The 14,810-nt window shown below is 51.6% G+C and overlaps 1 protein-coding gene across 14 annotated transcripts in view; it reads left to right on the top strand.

The window, feature by feature from the left end:
• Window positions 1–2,447: 2,447 nt before the first annotated feature.
• Window positions 2,448–14,810, top strand: part of CUX1 (cut like homeobox 1) — a 377,703-nt gene continuing 365,340 nt past the window's right edge. For 7 of the 14 annotated variants that reach the window (XM_030300230.1, XM_030300228.1, XM_030300227.1 and 4 more), the window contains exon 1: window positions 13,372–13,989. In XM_030300230.1, the coding sequence (XP_030156090.1) occupies window positions 13,684–13,989 (306 nt within the window). In that variant the 5' untranslated portion in view covers window positions 13,372–13,683. The other 7 variants (XM_030300237.1, XM_030300236.1, XM_032591661.1 and 4 more) reach the window with 7 other exon arrangements.

Raw genomic sequence — 14,810 nt, 5'->3', positions numbered from 1 at the left:
TGGCTCAAGAGCCTGAGAAAGACAAGTCCATTAACTGTGGTTACAGAAGAGCCCAGGACTCAAAAGGTAGGAAATGACAGACGATCCCTTGCTCTGGTGAACTCGGGACAAGGAGATAAGGGACCTCCACTCCCAGCACTATCTACTCCAGAACCCAGGAGACATTGAAGGGACCTTGATCCTGAGACCCCTGAGAAAGCCTCCAGTCTGGGTCTCTACCTCCAGGGACAACACTGATTCACTGTGAGCCATTAGCATGGGACCTGCCCACAAGAAAAGTGTTGTTAATTTCGGGTCACCCATACAGCATGATGCTGTCACTTCCTCGCTGCTGGTCCCTATTTGTGAGTGTGTTAGGAGGGTAACAGTATGCAACAGAACCTGCCTCACCTTTTTCTTTTTTAATCAAGAAGCTTTAGTTTTGCGGGGTGCCTGGGTGGCTTAGTCGGTTAGGTGCCCGACTCTGACTCTTGATTTCAGCTCAGATCATGACCTCACGGTTCGTGAGACTGAGCCCTGTGTCGGGCTCTGTGCTGACAGTTCAGAGCCTACTTGGGATTCTCCTCCTACTCTCTCTCTCTGCCCCTCCCCTGCTCACATGTGTGTGTGCATGTGTGTGCTCTCGCGCTCTCTCTCTCTCAAAATAAATAAATAAACTTAAAAAAAAAAGCAGCTTTATGGGGCGTCCGGGTGGCTCAGTCAGTTAAGCATCTGACTCTTGATTTTGGCTCAGGTCATGATCTGACGTGGGATCGAGCCCCGCGTCAGGCTCTGCACTGGCGGTGCGGAGCCTGCTTGGGATTCTCTCTCTCTTCGTCTCTCTCTGCCCCTCCCCCACTTGCACTGTCTCTGTGTCTCTCAAATAAACTTAAAAAAAACCTTTTTTTAAAAAGCAACTTTATTTTTGAGAAGAGTTTTAGTTGTACACACAATCTGAGCAGATAGTACAGAGAATTCCCATATGCCTCCCTCCCCGCCCCCCAGTCTCCACTATCATTAACATCTTGCATTATCACATAGTACATTTGTTACGGTGAAGAACCCATACTGATATGTTATTATGAACCAAAGTCCACAGTTCACATGAGGGCTAACTCTTAGTGGTGTATTTTCTATGAGTTTCGACATGTGCATAAGGTCATGTATGGACTATTGCAGTATCATACAGAAGAGTTTCCCCACCCTAAACCCCCATTGCTACGGATCCATTCCGATCCCACGGGTAGTGTCATCATCCTGGAGTTAAGCAAAAACCATACTCCAGGAACAAGGAAGTATGAACAAATATTCCACTCCCAATGGGCTAGGAACGTTCTATGACGGATCTGGGCTGCTAAACAAAAGCTGTAATAGCAAAGAAAAGAATTACAGGCAGAAGAATGTAAAATAGGGTTGCTGAGGGAGAGTAAATCTTGACTGGGTGAGGTCTGAGCCCAAGTCTGATGTTTTCTTTAATCCCACAAGGTAGGCACGGTAATTAGTTCTATTTTACAGATAAGGAAGGGCAGGCACAGAGTTCAAGCAATTTGAGCCCAAGGACGCAGAGAAAGATCATGCCGCAGCTAGGATTTGAATCCGGGCGGCGGAGAAGCAGGGAATGTGCTCTTAACTTCCATCGCGAGGCAGGAGTTCGCTGCCTCATTTCAGCACAATTCACGACAGCCCCACGGGATAGGTTAGCTATGGTGCAGATGTGACAGGTGAGGCCACAAAGACTCAGAGAGGTTAAGGAACCGGCTCAAAGTCGCCTGGCTTCGAGCCTAGGGTTTGCACACGGATCTGTCCCCTCTGAGGTCCAAGCCTGTGACCTTCCCTGTCCCCCCCCCCCCCCCACTCCACCCCGCCCGTGGCCCTGTCTCCTCTGAGAAGATGGGTGGGTGAGGACTTAGCTCTTTTCTTCATCAGTCGAGTCGCTGCTGCAAATTGCTCCCGGGAGCGTGAGGCAGGCAGTTTTTAAGAGAAGCAGCGACAGGAAATTGGTCTATTGTTTGAAACAAGAGGTGCAAACAAGTCTCCCGCTTTGAAGTGTTGAATAACAAATTCCTCCGGGAATGGAAAGGCGAGAAGCTACGAGATTCCTGAGCTGGTGTCAAATGCTCACGGCAGCGGTGGCGGAGGGCAGGAGAGGAAGAGGCAGCCCTCGGAGAAACTGGGGCAGGATCCGTTTGAAGAGAACGTGTCTTAAATAGATCAGGCTACAGAGGACAGCGAGAGGGGCCAGGGGGGTCAGTTCTCTTTTTTTCTCGAAGGGAGCCTGTTGGGGAAGGAAAACACAGCGTCTAAAGGTGGGGGTGGGAGAGACCGGCTCGACAGTAACACGCAGAGCTGTTCCAAAAGAAAACAAAACCAAACCCCACCACCTGGTCCGCCTTGGTCGGTAATAAAATGCCATCGGATCAACAGAGCTTGTGTAAACTAATCCCACCTCCCACTCACAAGTCAGCGTTACATTTAGGAAGGAGAGAGGGTAGGATACCCAACGTGGAATGACTTGTAATCGCTTTACTGAACCGCCTCTGATAGCGAACCCGTGACCCCACCCTCCCAGCCACACTTGTAGCCAGAACTGGATCGTTGATCAGATATTTCCCCAGACAGTCCATTAGATCAGACTCCCCGAACGTGAAGAAGTGAGAAGCCCCTGGGCAATCGGCGAGGAGAATCCCAATGCTGGCTAGGAAAACACACCCCTCTCTCCAGCCGCCCGGATTGCCAAACATCCAGTCTTCCTGTACTTAAGGGGACTTTTGACTCGCCCCGACGCCTCTCATTTGCAATCGATGTCTCATTCAAGACCAAGGTCAGGTTATCAATCTTTATTATAGATGCCCTGGACCAGGGTGTCTGGAGCCTCTACTGCCGCAGAGAAATGTCCGGAGACATCGGGGAGGACTCCTGGCAAGCAGGCTGCTGTAAGGTAAGATGAAGGCATCCGTCCCGGGGAAGGCAATACCCAGGACTTCCTGAAGGGGTGACAGAGAGGCTGCCTGTCCCCATGTCCCAGGTGGGTTCCGACGGACCAGGCGGGGGCCTGGGGGTGACGGGGCAGCTGCAGGTAGGTCTAGGGCCGAGCAGTAAGACCAGACACTGGAGAAGTCTCCTTGCCTCTCCGATCCTCGGCTTTCTTATATGCAAAATGCTTCCTGCTTGCAAACCTGCTGTGAAGATCAGAGATAAAAGCTTTGTATGGCTCAGGACAGATGGCAGGTGCTCCCTGGATAATAATTGTTGTTATTTGGTGGTTTTACAGACAAAGATGACTCTTCCAGGCTTGTGACTTTCAATCTGGCCTTTTCACCCTCAGGACATCAGTAGATAATAGGATACCCTTTATGGCTCTATTCCCAACCTCTTGCAAGAGTTTCCATGAATATGTTTTACTGGGGTGGCGGGTGGGGGGGGGAAGGACGCCTGACCTTAGGAGTCTCCAAATGGGAGAGAAGTCTAAGGGAGGTGCATGGCTGTGTCAGAATGGGGCTGGGTGCCTCAGACCCTGATGTCCCCAGAGTACTATCTACCAGCGACAGCAATGGACCTGCGTGCATTTGGGGTGTTCCGGGCCTTTGTCAGCATCGGATATTTCCTCATGCACATCAAAGAGCCTGTACGATGGAACCAATTACGTGTTTCCAGTGTCTTTTCAGCCAGATTTTAAACTTTCTCCAAAGGCAAAAGGCTACCGCATTTCATTTGGCTGGATATACACCCCCACCTTGCCTTTCCACCTGCCCCCAGCGCGCGCAGCGCAGCGCCACACACACACACACACACACGCACATCCCACACCAGCCTGATTGGGAGCATTTGTAGATTTGAGCTGACTTCATTTCATATCACATTTGGGCAAGCGGGAGACTTTGCTTCTCTGTATATGGTTGTGGTCTCAGCCTGATTTCTGAAATAAAAGGTCTGGGGGGAAACAGGCCTTGACGCTGAGAACGAGAGTAGCCTTTGCCAAGGTCAGACCTACCAAAGACTTCATTCTGGTGATAAGTGCTTACGTTGCCAAAAAAGGCTGAAGGATTACAGTGCTCTGTGGCCTGAAGAATGTATGTTGGGGAAGGAGAAGGCATTTAACTAGCAATGACATGGCTGATGTGGCAGAGGGTGAGAAGGCTGCAAGGGGCCGTTCTCCCTCGCTCTGGGATTTCTTCCCATGGTGCTCAACCATCCTGTGGAGAAGGCGCCGGGACTTGGCACACAGTAGGCCTTCAATAAATATCTTTGGGAGGAATAAATGCAGAAAAGCATCCATTGCTTCTGAAAGGCATTTGGGAGCGGGCAGCTGAGATCCCGTCATCAAGGGGTGGTCAGAAATTTGAGCAGGAGCTTGGCCACCTGGCCGGGACATCCAACCTGTTCACCAAACGACTGGTGCCCAGAAGCTCAGTCTGCTTGTCTCTAAAATGGTATTATATCCGTGTGAGTGCAGAGACGCCAAGTTAGGGTACGTGGATGTAAATGAAACAGTGGCTCGCTCTTACTGGGTGCTTAGTCCACGCAGGTAGAGCTCAAAGCATTTTATGTACATTTTCTGATTTCATCGGCACCACACGCAAGGAGGTGGGCACGTCTCTGGTGGAGACTGAGACTCGGCGAGGTTCAAGAACATGCCCAAGGGCAAAACGTTCTTTACTAGAAATTGAACCCACATCTGACCCTCTGGCTGCTGGCTTCAGCGCGAACCGCCTCTCCTGAGCCCTACTGCTCAAATGCTGACTGCTAAGGCAAGGGTGTTTCTGGCACGGTGAATTGGAAACGGGGGCTCACGTGTTCACAGGAACAGCACGTGGCCGGCAGCTCTGTGGCCCATCTTCCGAAATGGCGGAGTCCCCACTTGCCCCTTCGGCGATGCCACCAGCGTCTTCCCATCTGGCCAAGCCTTTAACATGCCAGTCTGCTCTCCACCTCCTGGGCTCCCAGCTGAAAACAACCCACTCACTGTTCCCCTCCTTCGTGGGCATCGTGCGTGCTTTTCCTGACCCCTAACACACCCCATCTTTCTTACCACCTCTTACCTCCTGCCCTGGCCAACACCCCAACATTTCTGAAGTCCTCTGCTCATCTGAACTGACAGGGGCATCTCCCTTCACTGCTCAGATCAAAGCTAGTGCGATGGGGGCGCCTGGCTGGCTCAGTTGGTAGAGCACGCGACTCTTGATCTCGGGGTCGTGAGTTCGAGCCCCACATTGGGGGTAGAGATTACTTTAAAAATGTGTTTTTAAAAAGCTAATGCTACGGCACGTATTCCCACTTCATCAGTTTCTTTTGTACGTATTGCCTTCTGCTCAAGTTGAATTGTTGCTTTTTTTTTTCCATGTTGAAAAAAGATTGTTATTTTTTTTTTACTATCGTTATGGACCTATTCCCAACAGAACTGTAAGCTTCTAAGGGCAGGGATCTTGTCCACTGCTTCTCTGCGTCTTTATAGTAGTGTGACACAGCGCTTGCTCACAGTGTTTGGTGATTAGACAGCATTGTTGGTGACATCCTTATCTGCCCCCAAAACAACTTTTATAAAGAGCACAGGGAACCCACACAGCCACAGTTTGGCATTTGGCAGGGTATCTACAGTGCCTTCTTCCACCGACCGTAATGACTGCAGTTTTTCTCGAATGCCTTTGTATTTTATATCCACTTCAATTAGCATTAATAGAACAACACTTTGTACCTTTATGGGATCTCTCGTCGGAGAGCTCAAAAGCATTTTACAAGAAAGTATTAATTATTCCTATTTTACAGGCAGGAAACCTGAGGCAAAGTCAGTGACTCAGTGGCAAAATTAGGACATGGTTTTCCCTCTGTTTTCAATTGTCTATTTTAATCACTAGGTCATGCTACCCCTTCTGTTAGAGTTAAATTGCTGCTTAAAAATGACATGCCAGCCCTTTTCCGCCAGCCTGATTTTGAACAATATTCACTATTTTCCTGTATTATAAAGACGGCATATGCTCATGTAGAAATTATACAAAATACAGAAATGTTAAAGAAGATAAAACTTACCCATTCAGTCGCTGTCTAGAGGCATCTGCTGTTAACATCGTCGTGTACTTTCTTACTGCATTTTATACGAAGACAAAATATGCTGTTCTTTGCAGTTGGGGTCACGCTATGGCCTATTTTCTGCTTATATAATAAACACTTTCTCGGTGTCATTACATATTTTACAAGCATGACTTTAATGGCTATACATATTTCATCATTTCGTGTTATTGACGTTTCTGTATTGTTGGACACTTTAGGTCGGTCCGTCTTTTTTTTGTTTGTTTATTTTTTTTTGCTTGTTTTGTTACCAGAAATACTTCTGTGCTGAGAATATTTGCATTTCATTCTTTATTTAACGTTTTGACTTTTCAGATGACACGTGTGTGTGTGAATATTTTAATTAGAAAAAACAGTTCCTAGATTAGAGGCCCACTTTCCTCCTCCTTTTTTCTGTGTCTCACGTGCACACAGAAATTTTGACATCCAATGGATTCTGCTAGCGACTTAAAGCTCTAAAGATATTATAATACAGATCCTCAAAACTGACATTAGATCAAATAGTTAGTGTGAATGGAGCTCGAGGGAATGAAGAAAGTTTTTTCCTCACTGCTAGAAAGATCAGCTTCCCTATCTTCCAGTGGAAACAAGCTTTCGGGAACTTCCAAACCACATTTACCCGGGAAAAAAAATAATATCCATCTGACAGTGCTCATGAACAAAAGAAAATCTATTACATTTCATGAAAACAAATCTTCATTCAACTCCACCATATAACTGCAGAGATGTGTCATAAATGATCTTGCGGAGAAAACAAAACAATATTTGGCTTCATGTTGCAAATGCAATTTTTCAACAAAAAAACAACACATGTATCTACTGTGGATGTCCTGGCACCGGAGATGTATTGTGTGTTTAAAATATTAGATGGCAAACGGATATTGTAAGAGCAATAGTAATAATAAAGGTCAATATAAATAGAATGCATATGGCTCATATCTCCCAGGAGAAAAGAAAATGAATTAATATAAGGTCCTAGCACAGAATGTGAACTTTACATTAAGCAAGATAATAATGATATTTATACAATACCTTACATATTTTCAAGCCCTTTCAAGCGACTGACGAGGTACACTATTAATTCTAGTGATTCAGCAATGACATCAGTGAGAGTCACATAGGAAGGCATTTATGGCCACTGTGTACAGAAATAGGTAATATGACATTTCCATGGGCATTTTAAGATGCGGAAGAGGCAAAAAGCGAGAAGCGAGATGTGTTATCCTAATACACTCAACATTTCCAGCAAATTTATATTAGAATAGAAGTTTGGTCAATGAGCCTGCCTGCCTCGGTGGGGGAGGGGGCGTGGCTGGTAAGGGGGGGTTGAGGGAATTGTTGTGTGATGAGATGCCCCAGGTCTGTCCTCGGGGCTTGGGAGTATGAAGCTAGCTGTGTTTTCCAAGGGTAAGACCGAACTCCAACCGAAAAGCTCCAGCTACAAGCTTCTCGTTCAAGAGGAGCGGAGGACCGCAGAACGTAATCAATTAGAGGTGCAGAAAGATACCTACAGTTAGTGTCGTCGGCATATGCTGTCCAGAAGTGTAAGGCAAAGTTAAACGGTGGGCCAGAAATTAAAGTCTTTGAAGATTCTAAAAGGGTCTCGGAGCCTGAGAGATGCTGTCACCAGAGAGAGGCCGAGAGGGGTGGTGAGGCGGAGAGCCTACTGCTTACAAGTCATTATAGTTTGATCTTACAGTTCGGCAGGTTCTTGGTACAATTATATAACTACACGTACATTTGGCGGATGGAGACGAATTATGTACTATGCATGTAATTACATGTAGCAAAATGTGTACTTTTATTCGGTGGGTATTTACATAGTACAGTGAATGGTGTACTTAGAAATAATTAACAGAAAGCATTATTTAAAAAAACAAAACAATTAAAAGTAGTTTGGTTGTCTTGAGCTCAAAAAAAAAAAAAAAAGAATCTGGAACCTTCCTTTATTTATTCCAGTCATCTATGCCAAATTGTTCTGGAAGGCAGTCGCCAAAGACAAAAGGAAGACAAAGTAATTTCCTTCTGTTATTCATACTCTTTGATTTAAGGAAAAGGCCTCTTCAAATTTAAAGTGTCTCAAAACTTCTGTCTGGCCTTAGATATTCCTAAATTTAAAACATTTCAAATTCAGTCAGCTTGAATGAATACCTTGGTATAATTTTCAACTTCTGTCTTTGTGAAATTGAGATTCCTGTGTGACTTATTAGGAGTACCATTCATTTTTACCCATGCCCCACAGAGTAGGCATGCCTTTATGTTTTTGTTTGGGAATAAATTTATGATGTAAAACACTTAGCAGTATGTTCTGTCTCTGCCTATCTGAAATATTTCTTGCCGAATACTCTTCAAAACCAGTTTTTTTTTTTTTAATTTTTGATGTTTACTTTATTTTTTGAGAGAGAGAGAGAGAGACAGAGTGCAAGCAGGGGAGGGGCAGAGAGAGAGGGAGACACAGAATCTGAAGGAGGCTCCAGGCTCTGAGCTGTCAGTACAGAGCCTGACATGGGGCTCAAACCTACAAACCGCGAGATCGTGACCTGAGCCCAAGTCGGATGCTTAACCGACTGAGCTACCCAGGTGCCCCCAAACCAGTTCTAATTTGGATGCAAAAATATCCAGAAGGTGAATGAAGCTTTCAGAAGGACTCTCTTAATAAATAAGATCTCAGAACATAAAACTCTCTTATGAGAGATAAGACTATGGCTTTTTTGGTTTTGTTTTGTTTTTTCTAATGCTCTACATTATAAGACATTGGAAGAATGTCTTGATGGTTAATTCCTTCAAAAAATTAGGTTAAAGGGTATCAGAACAATTACTAAACCAGAAGTTTTAGAAAACAAGGTAAGGTCTTTTCCTTTCTCGGTGGCTACCAAAGAGGACCAATTTAGTCACCATCAATCCACCGGGTGTTTTAGAGATTTTGCCAATTTTCACCTTAGGATTTATCATTACGTGTTGATGTCAGGAGCTAGGAGGGTCCCCCAATGCCAGGAGGGTAGGAGAGCCTGAACTTCCAAAAGGTGCTTTACAACCTTCTAAGTTACATTTACTAGTATTATCATGCCCCTAAGAGCGGCCACTGTATTTTTCTCAGGCAAAATAAAACGGGTCAGAAAGGAAATTTTGGAAGTCTGGGCTCAGATCCTAGTTGTTAGCTGCCTTGTTTGGTGCTAAGCATGTATTTTCATTTAAAAGGGGTCAGGAACACTCAGGTCACTCTCCCACTCCCCCCATTCTGATTACTTGGGGCTTGATTTTTGAAAGTTGGGGATGGAGAATTCTTCATAAACTTGGGACCTGTGAGCTTTCTTTCCCTAAAGGGAGAGCCTGACATCAAAAGGTACAAAGAATGGCGCTGGGTTGTTTTCCTCCTGCTCCACTGTTAGAGAATGACTTTTAGGTCCTGTTGCTTCTGTGTAGTGGGTCAGTTATCTTCCTAACCTGTCTTTTTCTCACACTTTGTTGGGGGTGGGGCGGAGGCTAGCCATCATTTTATTGTCTTTGTGGGTGCTAATGGAGATCTAGGTCCTAAAGCCTTTCCACTTTCTAAGTATTTTATACAAAATCCACATTCATGGATTTACTGTATTTGGATGTCCAAGAGAGTCCTCCTAACCTTCTACAATGATGAGACAAAGTCAAGCAGAAAAAAAACCAAAACAAAATCGCCTTTAGGAATAGATGCAATTTGTTCTGATTCTATGTCTACACTCAAGAAAAAGGAAATGTACTTTTACAAGCTTTCTAGGTCTCTCTGATCACTTACCTCGGCTAAGATAATTTTTGATCAGTGGTTTGTTCTGAATGCCATTTTAAAGTGGCAACATTTGTGGTGTTGGCAAAGTCATTCCTAACTTTTGTCTACCCGCGCCCCCCCCACCCCCCCAATGCCCAGAGAGCAAGAAGCCTAGTATAAGGCAAAACTCTGGAAGAAAAAATCTACATGTTCTTTAAATAGAGCTTGACCTCTGGGCCAGTCAATGTATTATTTCTCTGCGAAGTCAAGTTAGCATGCAAATACCTAAACATAACCAGAATGTAACAAGGGTATCTAATACTCATCAAATTTATTTCTAAAATATTGCAGTGGATTCAGAACCCTGAATTCCAACCAGATGTACTTCTGGAGTATTACACAGGTCATATATATTTCACTTTTTTTTTTTTTTTTTTTTTTTTTGGTTCAAACCCAGGGGATCGACACGATAATTAGATTGAGAACATCTGCACCAAATCCAAACCATTTCCCTGATCCTTCCTTGAGCCTTCCCTACGGGAAGTTTTGGGGGTTTTCTGTTTTTTTTTTAAGCCCCTGCACATTTTATTTGTCTGGCCACCTTCAGGGCAATTGCGAGGTCTCGCCTGCCTGCCACCGCACGAATAGGAGAGGAGCGCAGACGTACCCCCAAGTGTTGGGATATCGGGCCTGGAGGGGGTGGGAATCATTAGGGGTGGTATTTCGTCCGGACAAGGATCCCTTGAGGTGGCAGTGCAGTTTCCCGCCTGGGGCCTGGCTCCGGGACAGGGCGTGGCCAGGCGCGGGCGCGCGGGTGGGCACGTGCGCGGGGACCCGAGGACGCGAGTGTCGGGGCGCCGCTGGCCCTCTACCGGGCGTGCGCGGTCGGAGCTGCTGCGCGGCCGCCTGCCGACTGCGCGCGCGGGCTCGGGCGCCCACACCGAGGCGGTCCTCGGCGTTCCCGAGGTCGCCAGTGCCCTGCCCCGCGCGGCGTCACAGCATCTGCGGCGGAGGCTCGCGGCGCCCCTGCCCTGCGCTCGCGCGCTCCCACCCACCTGCTTCCTGCCCTCTCTGCTGGGCGAAGCTGCGATGGGGACGCCGGGGGACCCCCACCCCCGCCCGCCGCCGGCCGACCTCAGGAGCCAGTCACGCACTGACGGAACTGAGGTTCTTCGCGGGCCGAGACCTGGGGGCACGTGTGTTCTCTAAATCTCGTGGCCTTTCATTTCCAGGCCCTTCATTCAAAACTGCTTCCGTTCACCCCAATGATCAGCGCTAAGCCCTCGAACTCAGTTGAAAAGCAGTTCTATCCTTACACGTTTTATTTCGTATCCCATCCGAATTTTATTTACATATAATTTTCAAGATTAAGGAATTTGGGGATGTAATCACACGTCAAATGAAGTGCGGGGGAATAAAAGTACAGTGTTCCTGCTGGGAAGTTCCAACTCACACGTGTGTATAATCAATTAAACATGACGATCATAAAACGGGGTGCTTTTGCCAGGTTTCTGCGAAAACAGAAATCAAAAGCGAATTGACTCCGGGGTTTAAATGCTAGCATTTCTGTAAACCAGGGACCATACTTTGTTGTAAGTGCACCTACACTTTCCAAGTTTCTGCGCCAAAAGGAGTGAAAACCGAAGTGTCTGAACTACAGGAAGTTTCCAAGGCTGTTCCGCCGAAGCGGTGCGGGGCATACACAACGGTGCGCCAAGACTTTTCCTGTCGTGGCCTAAGCTGGCGCAGCTAGGACCCCTGGCCACCCGGCTTGCGGGTGCGTGGCGGCGCGGCGCGGGGACCGCGCTGCCACCGTTCGGGGCGTTAACGTGTGCAGCGACAGCAGGGTCAGGGCTGGTTTCACCCCAACTCCACTCCCCCCAACCTCAAACGCTGTCCCTGGCAGGCTCGACCGGGTCCGGCTGGGGCCCCGGGGAGGTGGGTGCGCCTCAGCCGCCCGCCAGTCCGCCTCGCACACGCGCGGCCAGCCGTGGGCCCGGTTTGCGCGGGGTCGGCGCTCGGGGCTCGGGGCAGGTGGGTCGCGGCGGCTCCGCGCGCTCGGGGCCCGCATGAGGGCGAGCGAAAGCGGCGCGGCTCAGGCGCCCGCCCGGACGCGGCCGAAAGCCCGGGACTCAGGGCCCCCGAAGGGCTGCGCTCGGCCGCCGGCGGCCCCCGCGACCCCCATGGGCCCGAGCCAGCCCAGGTGAGCCCGGCCCGGGGCCTCCCGCGGGGCCCCGGAGCCCCTCCCGCCGCCCTCCAGCGCCCCCTCGGGGCCGGCCGGGTGGCCGCCGCCCGCTGGGGCCGGGGGCCCGGAGGGGCGGGGGTCGCGGGGCCCGGCGCCGGTCTCCGGTGGAGGTGGCAGGGTGCCGCGCGCTCCAGGCCCCGCGGCGTCCTGCGCCCTCGGGCTCCGACTTCCGGCTCCGGCTCGGGCTCGCCATGGCCTGCGGCGGCGCCGTGAGGAGGAGTCCGCGTCCTCCGTGGCGGCGGCGGCGGCCGGCTCCAGGCCGGTTTTGGCGCCGCCCGCCTGCTGCCTCCTGGCGGCTCCTGAACTCCAGCCCCCCTCTCTATCAGCCTCTCACTCCGTCTCAATAGGTCTCAAGATGGCGGCCAATGTGGGATCGATGTTTCAATATTGGAAGCGCTTTGATTTACAGCAGCTGCAGTCAGGCTTCTGCTCGCTCGGCCTCTCGCCCGGGGGTGGGGGCTGCGGGCGGTCGCGGCCTCCCCCGGGGCCCCGGGCTGCCCGGCCGCCGGGGGGCCGCGGCGGCGGGGAGGAGGGGGGTGCCGGGAAAGCGGGGGCCGAGTCGGGGACAAGTCCCTCTCGCTCCCCGGCCCCCATTGATAACTCGCTTGATCAGAAATTGATCCTCTTGTTCAATTCATCGATCAGCCCAAGATGCGCCGGGACCGGCCCCGCCACCGCTGCCCCGGTGTCGCCCCCCCCCGGGGCCCCCCCGCCCTGCGCCGCCGCCACCGCCGCCGTGCCGCCGCCGCGCGGACCGGGGAGGGGGCGGCCCCGGCGGCCCGCGTGTGCGCGCTCGACGGTGTCGGCGTCTGCGGGCCGGCGGCGGCGGGCTCTTGCCGGGAGGGGGCTTCGGCCGCGTCCGGCGCCCGGCCGCGCGCCCCTCGCCCCCGTCCCGCCGTATTCCCTGGAAAGTTTGGTGGGAGTTGCTGTGTGGGGGGTGAAGCGCCTGCCTCTCCAGGAGGAGCCGCCGCCGCCACTGCCGCCGGCGCGGCGGAGCTGGGGCTGGTGGCGCTGTGGTGCCGCCGGCTCGGGGGAGGTCAGAGCGGCCACCGGCGGCGCGGCGGCGGCGCGGCCCGGCTCCGGCCAGGCGGGCGGTGGCCGCGGGCGGCCGGGCGTCCGCGCGCCCCGGCCCCGGCCGGCCCCGGCCCCGGCCGCCGGCCGGGCTTGTCACGGCGGTTCCTTCCGGCGCCTCCGCTCCCGCACCCGCGTGGGGGTCTCCGCGCGGACCCCGGGGTTTGTTTACGTCCGGACGGGCGCCCCGGGCCACCGCAGCCGCCCGGCTCTTTGTGTGCCTGCAGCGAGTGGCGCGGACCGGCCCCTCCGCTGGCCGGAGACGCGGGTAGGGGTGCTTGGGGGTAAACTTGCGAGGGGCGGCGGGCACCCGGCGCGCGGAGCCCGAGGGTCGGAGCGCCCGGCGGAGCCGGTGCGGGCGAGGGCAGCAACTTTCCCCGAGCTCAGGCCCCGCGCTGCGCCCTGGCGCGCCGTCTACCCGGGTGGGTGACGCTTCCTCCCCGCCGCCGGTCCGTGCGGCCCGAGCCCCGAGTCTCCCGCGGCCCCCGGTGACCCGCCGGCTCCGCTCTGGCGCTCTCCTCCGAGGCCCTGTCCTCCCAACAGGGTTCCGCGGGCTCGATGGAGCGCGCGGCGGGTCCCGTCCGAAATGCCGCCTCGGGCCGGCTTCTCGAAAGCAAAGCCCCGGGGGCCCCCCTGGGACTGTGGTGTGCCGGGCGTGGTCCGCGCGCCGAGCCCGGGGCGTTGCTGGGGGATCGTGGCCGGGGCTCCCCGTCCGCTCCGGTGCTGCCAGCTGTGCCCAGGGGGCGCGTTATTTCTGCCTGTCCACCCCCAGACCCAGAGGAGCCGCGCGCCCTCGGGTTCGCCCGAATCTGCCGGCTCCGCGCTCGCCGCGCCTGGACGGCCCCGGGACCCCGTCAGGTGGATGTTGTGCGTAGCCGGAGCCAAGTTGAAGGTGAGCGGCGTGTGGGTCAGAAGAGCGATGCGGGGGTGGGGGGGGGGCGTGGGGGCGCGGGAGGGGAGGTCGGTCTTCCGCTCCGAAGGGCCCCGGGGCGGCCTGGTACCGCGGGGGTCGCCCAGCGTCCCTTAGGGACGGCCGCGGCGCCCTGCTTTAAGGTGTGCGGGAAGGTAAACTTGGCCGAACTTCCTAACCCGGAGGACTGGTGATAGTGACCTACAGTACTTTAGGAGGGAAGCAAATGAACTCCAGATGCAGCCTTGGATGAAATGAAGCGGATTGGATTAAAACCTATATAAATGGGGTCTGACAACTTTAATTGTATATGCTTGTTTTCTGTTCCTGCCTACGTAAGAACGATAAAACAGACTCAGAGTCGTTATGAAATTTCTTCAGATTTCTCGCTTAACTAGGAAGAAGACTAGGTGAAATATGTATTTTCGATAAGATTAAAACTTAAAGGAGTTTGAGTATTATTGACTAAAATAGATTACTCCAAAGTGTCTATTGTGTAAATTAGATTCCTGAATGTAATGAACACAGCCGAATGGCATTTTGATAAATTGGTCTAACCCTGTTTTAGTAAAAATAGCTCCCTTTTACCATAATTAATTCCTGTGCTTACTGTAAAACCCGTTGTGGAATTTGAAGAGACAACCTTAATTTTTTTTTCCTTGTCTTCCTAAATGTGACATTTAGCTGAACATCCATGAAGTTTATTTTTTAAGCATTTTTTTTTTTTTTTGGCAAAAAAACTGCGTGGGAGGTCGATTCGGTTTCCAGAAAGGTATTAGATTTGAGGATCTCTTTGACACCCC

This window comes from Lynx canadensis, chromosome E3 (assembly GCF_007474595.2).
Source record: "Lynx canadensis isolate LIC74 chromosome E3, mLynCan4.pri.v2, whole genome shotgun sequence".
NCBI classification, from domain to species: Eukaryota; Metazoa; Chordata; class Mammalia; order Carnivora; family Felidae; genus Lynx; species Lynx canadensis.
This window is presented reverse-complemented; position numbering and strand designations above follow the sequence as displayed.